General features: G+C 43.5%; 1 protein-coding gene across 3 annotated transcripts; it reads right to left on the bottom strand.

Moving 5' to 3' along the window:
• Nucleotides 1–498: 498 nt before the first annotated feature.
• Nucleotides 499–10,950, bottom strand: LOC143315946 (MSL complex subunit 3-like). Of its 3 annotated transcripts, none has more exons than XM_076723555.1 (14): nt 10,727–10,950; nt 9,255–9,337; nt 8,999–9,094; nt 8,567–8,661; nt 8,394–8,491; nt 8,162–8,290; nt 7,769–7,926; nt 7,415–7,573; nt 7,048–7,283; nt 6,794–6,883; nt 5,991–6,100; nt 5,373–5,472; nt 5,137–5,221; nt 499–2,481 (listed from the first exon to the last, which is right to left on the bottom strand). In XM_076723555.1, exons 1-14 carry the CDS (start codon nt 10,823–10,825, stop codon nt 2,382–2,384), a joined length of 1,638 nt encoding a protein of 545 aa, XP_076579670.1. In that variant the 5' UTR covers nt 10,826–10,950; the 3' UTR covers nt 499–2,381. The 3 variants fall into 3 exon arrangements, with proteins under 3 accessions (XP_076579670.1, XP_076579672.1, XP_076579671.1); XM_076723557.1 differs by lacking the exon at nt 10,727–10,950 and adding an exon at nt 9,597–10,277; XM_076723556.1 differs by lacking the exon at nt 10,727–10,950 and adding an exon at nt 9,975–10,276.
• Between the last annotated feature and the right edge of the window lie 470 nt (nt 10,951–11,420).

The following is an 11,420-nucleotide window of genomic DNA, read 5'->3' as shown; positions in this document are numbered from 1 at the left end:
TTTAATCAGCTATAGTCCGGGGACATGGAAGGTCAAGGTAGCTGATAAAAGTCTCTTGTCTGCTTTTAACTTTTAATAGAGGAGTGCTTTGTGAGGTTTCTGGCGATTCAAATCCATTTGCCTGTTCCCTGCTGATTCATCGGTCCAGTAAAAAGATACAAAAGTAGGAAAAGGTGCAGGAACCAATCAAGGTAGTACAACATATTGAAAGAACTCAGATGCATAAAAACTCCTCGACCAATCATGGTGCTTTATGTATATCTGATAAAACTAAAAAACTCTTTATTTAAACTCTATGAAGAAAACAGGACTTAAGGGAAACAGACAGTACTGCAACTAAACAAAATAGACAGATTTACTAACCATGACTCTTTACACAAGAAACAGATTATTATACATTATATAATACATACAAGTGTGTTACAATACAGCAATTCATGGGACACTGCATTGACAGATGTAACAGCTGAGGCAAACTCTGTATTAACAAGTCTGGAATGCGCTTTGTCAAGTATTTTATTACCAATTCAACAAAAAAACATGAACAGAGTGATGCAGTGGTGTGCAAAGAAACATAAAAAAACACTGATCAACAGGTATTTTTTTGCAGTTACATTTTCACAATGTCATGACGGGAAACCACAGCAAAAATAATGTTGGCATCAGTGGTTATGCTGTGAATCACATAAATGCTTGCTAAATTTGCTTTTGAGACATTCAAGTGATTGTCTAATCTTTCCGGTGCTCGATGAACCCAGTTGGTATCAAACAATCTTTAATATTTGCAAATACTAGCAGCCTCTAACTGCTTTTCAAGATTCCCTGTTGATAAAGATTAGCATCAGAACGAGACATTACGACACTGCTGTGTGTGAAAATGAAGGAATAACACATGGTTTGCTCTTGGACACGTTGCAGACAGCACATTTGCAATTGTGCCTTATCCTTTCTGTTCGAAGGTGGCCACAGTGAGCGCGACAGGCAGGACAGAAAAAAAAAAAGGTTAGACATTTATCAGACATGCACAGGACAACATGAAAAGCAAAGCGAGAAATGTGAAATTCTGGACTCTGAGTGGACCTAACACTTTGAAAAACTGCTAAATCCACAGGAAAAACAACATTCCTGAGTCAGAGTCAGTAAGTTAGGATTGCTCAGCGAAAGCAGTGAAGCATCTCCAGGATAAGAAGAGAAAGTCTGGCTGTAGCTTCAGAGGAATCAGATCCGGATGAGCATCACTGGCAGCACTGCGTGGGAGGGGCTTACAGGAAGTCACTACATAAAGGGACCAAACAACCAAACACGCAAACAAGCACATAATGCCCAAAAAGGTATCCAAAATTAGTAAAGCGGGCAGAACAGGAACGCAGGGCTTTTCAATCTGTGTCTCTTTCCCTTCTATGCCACAATGTTTGCTGGGGGTGCTGTTCCCGGGTCCCTTCAGCATGGCTGGGCGGGGGGCTCCCCCACCTCGGTGTAGGGGTCCACCTGTCTGTCGGAGTCGGGGGGGCCCAGGTGCCGGCACCCCCTGTGGTCATAGTCTGTGACGACTCCTCCTCTCAAGTGTGGACGGCCCCAAAGGTGGCATTTTCCACGATCCTCTGTGCCTTGCCATGTCTCACTACTGTGTGTGTGTGTGTGTGTGTGTGTGTGTGTGTGTGTGTGTGTGTAGTTGTGGGTGTGCATACGGACATACGGAGGGTGGGAGGGATGGGTTTTCTTTAATTTCATGTTTTTCTTTATACTGTTTTTAACTGTTATAAAGCACATTGTGTTGGATTTTATCTTGTATGAAACGTGCTATATACCTAAAGTTTGATTTCATTTCATTTGATTCAAAAACTGTGGCTATGAAGAGTGGCTAAGTCAGAAAGCGCTGACTGTGTCGAATTCTATGGCTGAGTGATTCAAAACGGTTTTGTTTTGACCAGCCTTGAAAACCTGAGAGCCTGGAGAACGTTCCAGCCTCGGCTTACATTAAAAAAGGGCAGGCCAGGTTACAAGACAAGCAGACGAGCTGCCCTCTCCTACGAATTAAATCTTACAGCTCCAAAAAGTTACCGCATGCCAACACACAGCACTCGACATGCCTCAGAGAAAGGCATTGAAGCAAAGCAGCCCAGGGTGGCGTGACATGCAGGACAGTCCCACAAACAGAGCATGGGTGAGGGTTAGTGGCATGGTCGATGCAACCGGTCGCACATGGCGACAGCAGGAAAACTAATGTTAGGCCAGAGAAGAAGAAAGGTTGATCCAGGAAAACAATAGAGCTGCTATTTAGTCCTCTGGACACAAGCCCAGACAGGTCAGTCTAGACAAGCTTAGGGGTCAGTCAGGGTAGAGACAAGAAAGGGAAGGAAACACAATGGCCGACATCTCCTTCAATACACTGGCCTCGGTTGTTTCATGCTGTAGTGGGCCTCCGATGCTGACACATATGCAGACTCAGGGAAAAAATCCTCATGGAACTCTGCCATGAACCTAAGAGAGAGGGCGGGAAGAGGGTGGGAAGTGCGAGAGAGGGAAATCTGGTGAGATATTTTGATTCCAACAATGTTCAGCAGTCCTCGCATTAAACATGCAGCATAAGCCGTTTGTCACATGACAAACGGCGCGGACCTGATAGGCTCACGTGAAGCACAACGCAATGAAAGGAACGCGTCTCAAATGTCACGTCCACTTCTGGTTTTCCTAGATATCCGTGGCTCATTCCACACAAATCCCGGACCCCCTGACCTCTGCCCGGGGTATATATGCCAGAGACAAAGTCCCCTCATCCATCCCTATACCACCACCAGAGAACCAATCACTATTGCAGACAAACAGAGAACATGAGAATGACCGACCAACAGTCAGAGAGGGAAAGAGTGAAAAATCCCCCCCACCCTCCCATCTAATCAGTAGCGGGGAAAACTAATCCGGAATCTTCTTAGTATCCGCTACTCGGCCAAATCCTCTAAATCTTGCCATCTCATCTTAGCTCTACCGGCCTTCCTAATCTCAATGCAAACAAATTATCCTCATCAGAGGAGAACTTAAGAACGCTTTGACAACGGCTAACAAACAAGACAACCTCATGGGACAATGAGGGGAACGTGTGAGAACCCCATGACTAACAAATCAAAGTTAAGCAAGACTCTTTTTAAAGACACTAACTTTATTTAAGCCCAGTTCTTCGCTGTGAAATAAAAAAAGCTGATTCACTGAAAGGCACTGAACAGGTTTCAACGTATATTATTTAATTGGAAAATTATTTTTTGGGCTGTTTGGTGCCAAAAATTCCAGTTTGTGTTAATCTTCATAGCTGTAAGATCAGTTATAACACAAGGCAAGCCGCTTTCGGCATACACATTGTAAATCAGCATAACGTGTGCGTACACATGTGTACACACACACACACACACACAGACACACACACACACACACACACCCGCACTTAATCATAATCATTCTTGCGCAGAAAGGGAGAGTGAGAGATCAACTGTGGCCAAATCCCAGAATGCATTGCACTTCAGTCTCTGCGACATCAATCAGATTTTTTTTTTTTCCCCTGCTCGGCACAATCTGCCACAAGGCTGATTTCACAGCAAAAGGCATGAAGGCTTTCCCAAAAGACACCACGATTTCAGTTTGCATCCAGTGTCCTGCAGAGTCTCCAGCACGGAGAATACATTCATTAATTACTGAGGAGAAATGTCTGCGTTTTCTGCATTAAATATCATCAACGTCAAGTCTTAACGACTTGTAGTTAGTCAGCTGCAGAGGAAGTGGAACCTGCAGAAGTAATTTACGTTGAAGCAGTTCACTCTTTGCATCCAAGTTATTGTCTTTGTCATTTAGCAGAGCGATGCTCAAAGAGAAAGAGATGCACCAGAGGTTTGCAGTCGAGCGCCACAGGACTGACTTCAAAGATGTTGTACCGGTGTCATCATACTCTTGGTGACACTGCGTTTTCATGGAGTGTTATCATCAGGTTTTGGCCATGCTGTATAAGAGCCATTCATTCCCACCGTGGTGAAGCATCACACACGTAGCTGAACGTTGAGATCCTTTCAGGCTGCACAAAACTGTCACATGCGGACTATTTTCAGACGACCGCCTGGTGATCTCTGTGGCAGCAAGTTCTGAGCTCCAGTGTCTATATTTAATACATTTTTTGGTGGAGTGAGTGGACTGGAAGTCACTCTGGCTCTTCACTCAGGTTTACCCCTGCGCCCACTCCATGGTGAGTTCAGGTGCTGCTCCACAGCACTACTTGGTGGCAGAAGGCGGTACTGCGTGCATTTGATTAGAGAATGAGAGGACCTAAATCCCCCAGGTTTGGGACCGGCTGAACCGAAGATCGCTCGGGAGGATTTAAAGATTAGACTCCCGCGCTTGTGTAACGCCCACTCATCTCCCTCCCTCCAACACATGCTCTTTCTCACTCCATCTCTCCCTCCCCTCCATGTTCTCATTTACTTACTCTTGCCTTTTTGTTTTGATGTTTTTGGGTCACTTTGGTGTATTGGTAATTTCCTGACAATCACAATTTTTGTGTTTCTATGAATTTTGTCGTTGTGGTCCATCTTTTAATCTTTTGCTTTCACTGTGCTACTTGTGCATAAGGCATGAAGTGTATATTTGTCAAGGGTGTTTGAGAGACAGTAACAATAGCTTCCAGGTGTCTTTGTGAAATGAGAACTTCTTACAGCTCAACACTGACAAGCTATTGAGCTTTAATGCTTATAGCCAGGTCAAACGTTGGTTAATGAACCGCGCAGGTTATTAGCAAAGTGCATTTTAAAGCAGAATGTTCACAGTTAATGTCCCATCTATTGAATGCAGCGCATCACCTTTTTAATGACTTATCCGAGGAAATGACACATGATTTCACACAGCTTCTGTCCACCTGACAGCACAATCCATTTTTCAAGAAGTGTGTGAGGTTTCAGTACGATGCCTGAATGTTTTAGTGAGGGAAAGATAAGCCTTCAGGCCTGAGTGAGCTAAAGATTGCTACTCTGCCATCTGCACAGCCTGAAGAAACATGAAACCTGTACTCTTCAATCAATTTTAATTAAGCAGTTTCTGTCCCTTATTGCCCCACCTTTGTGACCTCTAATGCTATTTAATTTGAACACAACGAGCATTTACCTTAGAAAGAGTTCCAAATGCTTGACCAGGGCGCGGAGATTCCTCTCAGGGATCTGCATCTTTCCCAGGATCTCAGGAAGCTTCACTGGAAGAAAAACAAGGCACTGAGCGAGACTGACAGGAATGTGATCAAAATCACAAAATAAGAGGGGCCTTTCCCCCTAAACCACTATCCAATCCCTGAAACCACCTGTGAAAAGCGAACCAACGAGAGTCAAATGGTCCGAGACACCTACCAAAAAGCCGCAAGAGATGCTGTGCTCCATACAGGTAGGAGGGTGGAGGAAGCTGGTCGTTCAGAGGGTAGTTATCGGGAGTCAGCTTCCAGCTCAGGACCTGAAGAGTGAAGCAAAAACATTTCACAGAAACTTTGAGGTGACAGGTGAACAACTGACGACATGTGAGGGTTATGATCAATGATTGCAGCATTTCCACTGATTGGTCACTGTGAATTTGGCAATACCATAGAAATGAATGATCAAACGCAAGCAAGGACCAAACACTCATCTACACTCTGTGTTTTGCTTGGTCTGACTATTCCTGTTCAGTTACTTTCTACTTCTTTCTGCATATCTCCTGTGCCAAGTCCACAGGCAGCTTTTTCTATGCATTTTGGCCTTTCGTCCACACACAAACGTGGTTTTAGGTCACTGAAAATGGACCTTTTCATTTCCAGTGTTGATGTGCAGATGGGAAAAAACTGAGTTTTTGGTGTGTGACCTTCTCACCTTTGAAGGATGAAGGAGCAAAAACTCTGTTTTAAGAGATATCTGTGTACATGTGGATGAGGCACTAGTGTCCTTGAGTCAGACCCTTCCAGCTAACAGCACGTTCATCACACATCATTGCATCACCTCATTGAGCTCATTGTTTCTCCGGCTCTCCAGACCATAGAAAGGCCCACTTCGCTCTTTGCTTGGCGTCAAGGGCAACGGGGAAGATGAGCCACTGTGCACTGGGGTTTCTGGGTAAGGACAGAGAAGAATCACGTGTTGCTGTGTGGCTTGTCACTGCTGATATATACACCACTGACAGTAAGAATGACGTGCATGCAACAAAGTTTTCAGAGAGCCAAGTCATTCTTCTGAAAGTGGAGCTGCTGAGCACTGGAGAGGATAACAATGTGGAAGAGAAGAAAGGAGATAACGCCATCTACTGGGCCAAAATGGTTATTACAGAACAATAAGTTGCCACAACACTGACAATGATTATATTTAATTTCTCATGAAATGCATTATTCTGGTATTAATGTGATTAGGACAATAGACCTGTCTCACTGCGTACATCTTGATTTGCCCAATACTGGTTTAACTAATGATATTAACAATGGAACAGAGCCGTCATTTGTTATTAATAGTACCTGCGCTTTTCCTGCGATGACAAATCAAATGAGTCGCTGAGCACGAGCTTCACAGACCGTAAAGAGGACAAAAAATGGAACCACTTTATGATCTGCCCTTGAAAAGACTTGACTAAACTGTTATTTAGAAAAGAATAAGGTTGGATGGTTGGATGAGAACAGTCACTGATTTTTCAGATATTAACTGTCCTAAACAGAAAGGAATGCAACTTGTTCACAATTTTAAGTAATGGCCAAAAAAAGAGTGGAACCAGTGGTACAGTTACAGTAATAACTTTGAATGGAGTATCGGCTTACTTCTGTCAAGATTGAGGAAGAACTTGGGCTGGGACGAGGTGTCGACCGAACGGCGTTTGAGCTGCGGGGACGCTGTGGCACTGCCTCCACCTGATCATTACAAACACGGCATTTGAAACTCAACGAGTGTAACCATTGTTACAATATGCATCCCAAAACATAAGCTGTCACACAAATGGCTGATTAAACACAGAACAGATGCAGGCCGTGTACATGCGATGCATTGTTGTATGATTCCGGTAAAAATTGATTACCTCCACTGCTTCCTTCAGCTGGCCGTTCTCCTCCAGACGTGTTCCTGGTGGAGCGTCTGAGTGACTGCGACTGATATGAGATGCAGTCCATGTCAGGGTGACGCCGGCGCTTTGGGGTGGGGGCTGGGGCGGTAGGCGTGGTGGCAGAAATGTCGCTCAGCGCTGGCTGACTGTCTGTGGACTGGGGGGTGGGTGGATTGTGGCCCAGCGGGCTCGGGCTGCGCTCTCGTTGGGCGCTTCAAACAGAAATTGAGGGAAAAGGCTTACAGCATGATGATGGAGCAGAACAGTCCAATGCAAAAAAATAACAGCCATGCAGTGGTTTCTCAAACAACAAGCGGGACTTGATTTACCATGGCACACTTACTTGCTGGAGCAGGGGGAGCTTTCATTGATCGTCAGGAAGAGTCTGGAGGAGCTGACTTTTTTGAACTGAGCTTGCTCACATGGGTAGAGGAGGATCATGGGTAAGGTGAAGTCAAATGTGATCCTCAGGCCGTCGACCATCTCCTTACACAACTCCTCACTGAAAAACAAAGGAAATCAGAAATAATTCAATTTAGTTTTAATATAATTTAGACATGGAACAGTGAATCATATTATACTGTAAATACATGAATAACCAGACTGTGAATATGAGCAGAAAGGATGACAAATAATATTCAATTACTGTCTGACCTAACATGTATTTAGACTCTGTTCACAGTGTGTGCAGACTCACCTCTTCTCCGGAGGGACTGGCTGTGGGCTGCTGTTCTGTGTGCTGATTTGCTGTCGCCGGTACCTCTCATTGGCCATGAATGCCTTGTTGATGGCAAAGTGTTTCACGTAGGACTCCAAGATGTGCACCACGTTCGTCTGACAGGGAACCATCACCAGCTAGGAGAGGGAAAACATGGTCAATCACAGTTGAGCCTCAAGTCAATTCAATTCCGGCACCCATATCTTACCATGCTTTCCAGAAATCCCAGTTTGAAGCTAATCAGACCTATGTTTGTCCACTTAGAATTATTCTTAAAGCAAATGTGATGCACGCACTCAGTGAAAGTCCTTACAGTACATTTCTGAAGTTGCTAAAATCAACATGAAACTGCTTAAATTCTGCTCCATGTACCTTTTTCCTTTTATTGATGTAAAAGCAGTCATCCTCCAGTTTCTTCTTCAGAACATCGGGGATGCTGATGTCAACATGCACAATCTTCTCCTCGTTTTCCCTCTTCACATTAATGTCCGGCTCAACCCTCTGGAACAAACATGATATGGAATTTCAGGTACATGCTCTGCAGAAGTCATAAAACTCATGTTTGCCGTCTGTCTGAGAGCGAAACTGAACTGATCCACTTCACCATTTTGTTGATGTCCTCAGAGAAGGTGCTGTCCCCGCTATTTGAAGATTCAGGGTCAGAATCGTCGCCGTCACTGCTCTCTGAAGACGAAATCAAACCTAGAGACGGAAAAATGTGGTTGATTGCTATGGGAGACTGGGAGCGAAACACAAAGACGGAGGAAGATTTCTCACATGCGTCATCACTGTCGTCCTCCTTAGGGAGAGTCTTCAGAGAAGATTTAGTACCAGACTGACGACGACGCCTCTTCGCCCATCCCTTTCTCTTCCTACCGCCAGGCAAAAAAAACAAAACAGACATGGAAAGATAGAACAACACAATAGAAAGGTCAAATACAAAACACGTGGATCCAAAGCGGACAATGACCTGCAGTTCACTGGACCTGAGGTTTTCGTTACAGGTGCCAGTATGTTCACTAACAGCATTGTGCCTGTTTGAAATCACCAATAAAACTTTTCCATAACCTGATAATCAGGTAACAAAGCGTATTCAATGATTCTACTCTAAATTCTTGCTCGGAGAAGCCTAAGTGATACAAGAAAATACGCTCAATTTTGATGACATTTACCTCTATGAATGAATGAATGACCGTAATATGAACTTACATGCGACCTAGAGCTTTGCGAGCCAGTTTATGTTGCAATCTACGGTTTTCCTCTGTGTCCCTTAGGACATGATCTTCTGCAGCCCAACGATCCCAGCTACACAAAAAACACACATTTAAAACTAAAATACAAACATCTGTGTGGTTTGACAGCAGCGTTTCATTGCTACATCATTCTACGAGTTGATGAATGCAAGATCTTACAACAATAAACACTAAGTGGCAGTAAATCTATTGTTAGATAATATCAACATTACCTCCTGTTCCAACCGTTGAAGTGAATCAGGTATTTTGGGATTCTTCTTCCATGTTCATCTGTACCTATCAAGACATCAATGACCTGCAACGTGGACACAAAATAAGTACAGTCTTGCTGAAGGCTCATGTGGTTTGATGACCCGCGCTTCCACTCAAAAACAACTCAGCAGCAAGGACTGTTCTTCAGCACGTTCTCTGAGTATTTCCATGGTTTGAGACTTTCTGTCAGCTGCAGTCACTAGTAACCCTTCGCAAATCATGATTTTAGTGAATGCAGTATGGTCCTGGTTCTAGATTATACATTAGGTGGAACAAAATAACACATGAATTATGATGCTAACCTTATGAAATATGATGTAAAATACGTTTAACTTGTAGTTTAGCTCGTAACTGGAAGCCTAAGCTGTCTTCATGCTGCAAGGTTAGTTGGGGACATCGGAAGAATCTGGACTAAATACACAACACGATGTCACTCATTTAACGTTAGCTTAGCATCAAATTGACCAGCTATGACACTAAAATGATGCTAACATATCCCCAATCGAAAAAGCTAGCGTTACGTTTTGCTGCAAACATACTGCAAGCAGAATGCTACTTATACTCGTAACGTTACATTGGTATTTTACATTCTTCTAGCTCAGCTACTGCTACTTAAATAAAGTCCTTGTCGCTTCTTGTATCACTGCAACATTCAAATAAACAGTTCATTGTTAGCTTACATCTGCTAGCACACGCCAAGCTAGAAAGCGTACTGGTACTCTCAAATGCCCTTTACTAGCATTAGCTAGCTAACTAGCCAGCTAGGAAAAACGACACTGCACACAAGAAATAACACTCAAACTCAGCTGCCACATTTTGTCTGCTTGGAGCACATTATCTCCTTGAATAGAATTCAATGGCATTAAAATAGCTATCCAGCAATACCGTTAACTAATGCATTAACATTACAAAAGCTAGTACTGGTCAAGCTAACGGGGGAGATACGGTGGTGCGTTTGTTTATTAACATTGGGTGTTGGAATTGAACTGTTTTGGGTGATAGCCACACAGCTACAACGTTAACTGTTTCACTGTCTTCTTAAATAGCGCCAACGTTAATTAAAATGCGTTAACGTTACTGAATGCATTAGTATTACTTCTGGCTGAAATGCGTCACCTTGCAGGCTCCGATGAGATTAACTAACAGCTACAAATAAACAAATTGTCTTTGTTAGTTAACGCCAATTTTCCTTATATCAAGCTTGCACAAGAAACGTCAAATCAAACGCACCCGGAAACAATTCAACAAATCAGTCAGCGTGACATGAAAACGTTTCGTTAACGTTATTTTTCGGAGGCCTAAGTGGTCTTCATGGTCGATTCCTATATCCCAAACTTTACTGAAACAACCTTGCTTTTCCAGTATAAATTATTCCTTGTAACGTTACAGAGTCGAAATACCGAAGAGCTAAATTACTTGCGTAAAACATTACCTTAGCGTCATACAACACTTTAGCCTTGGTGGGGTCGGGTTCAAAGCACAGGACTCTTTCTCCTTGGTGAAATTGATATTTAATTCCCCGCGAATTCATTTGTTCATGGCGACGTGTGGGAGAGGGGGCATCGATCTGGACCCTACAACCTCCTTAACCCTTTCATTGCCGAACACTTCCCTGTAAAGTGTCTTCTCTTCCACCAAAAAAAACAGACGATGGAGGGATGGCGCTGTTGAGGGCAAATGCAACCATTGTCTTGCTGCCTTCACAGGTCGTTGTAATTTTCCCATTCAGGGAATGCGCATAAACCAGGCTGTGGTTGTGCACAGTCGAAACACATTCATTTCAAAACCAAGCTTGAGAATGCATGTCAGACGCATGGACATTAAGTCTGTGACAATTTACAGATTAGGGTCAACATTTATGAAAAGCCACCAAGATTTCAAGAGTTCATTAACTGCTTATTTCCATGATGTTCGTGTGTGAGGATATTTTGCTGCACTCTGCCAGAGAAAGACACCGATGTACATCTATCCTACCATTATCATTCATAGTGTGCCATTTCGTTGCTTTTTTGAGCCACTTATGGATGTACAACTTTAGGGGTACATTACCTATAACTGTGAAGGCAGCATGGAAAAAATAATTTGAATTTCTCTCGCGGACACCGTACTAGTAGTGCAATTTCAGG

Source organism: Chaetodon auriga, chromosome 23 (genome assembly GCF_051107435.1).
Source record: "Chaetodon auriga isolate fChaAug3 chromosome 23, fChaAug3.hap1, whole genome shotgun sequence".
Taxonomy (NCBI): domain Eukaryota; kingdom Metazoa; phylum Chordata; class Actinopteri; order Chaetodontiformes; family Chaetodontidae; genus Chaetodon; species Chaetodon auriga.
The sequence above is the reverse complement of the archived record's forward strand: the minus strand, read 5'-3'. Positions and strand labels throughout refer to the sequence as shown.

Bases quoted from the DNA above. Each gene is read 5' to 3' on its own strand.
- LOC143315946 (XM_076723555.1), bottom strand. From the start codon at position 10,825: ATGAATTCGCGGGGAATTAAATATCAATTTCACCAAGGAGAAAGAGTC. The intron at 9,338-10,726 runs GTAATGTTTTAC...TCCACGTTGCAG, and splicing joins AAGTGTTGTATGACGCTAAG to GTCATTGATGTCTTGATAGG. The intron at 8,662-8,998 runs GTAAGTTCATAT...GCCTGGCGGTAG, and splicing joins CGCAAAGCTCTAGGTCGCAT to GAAGAGAAAGGGATGGGCGA.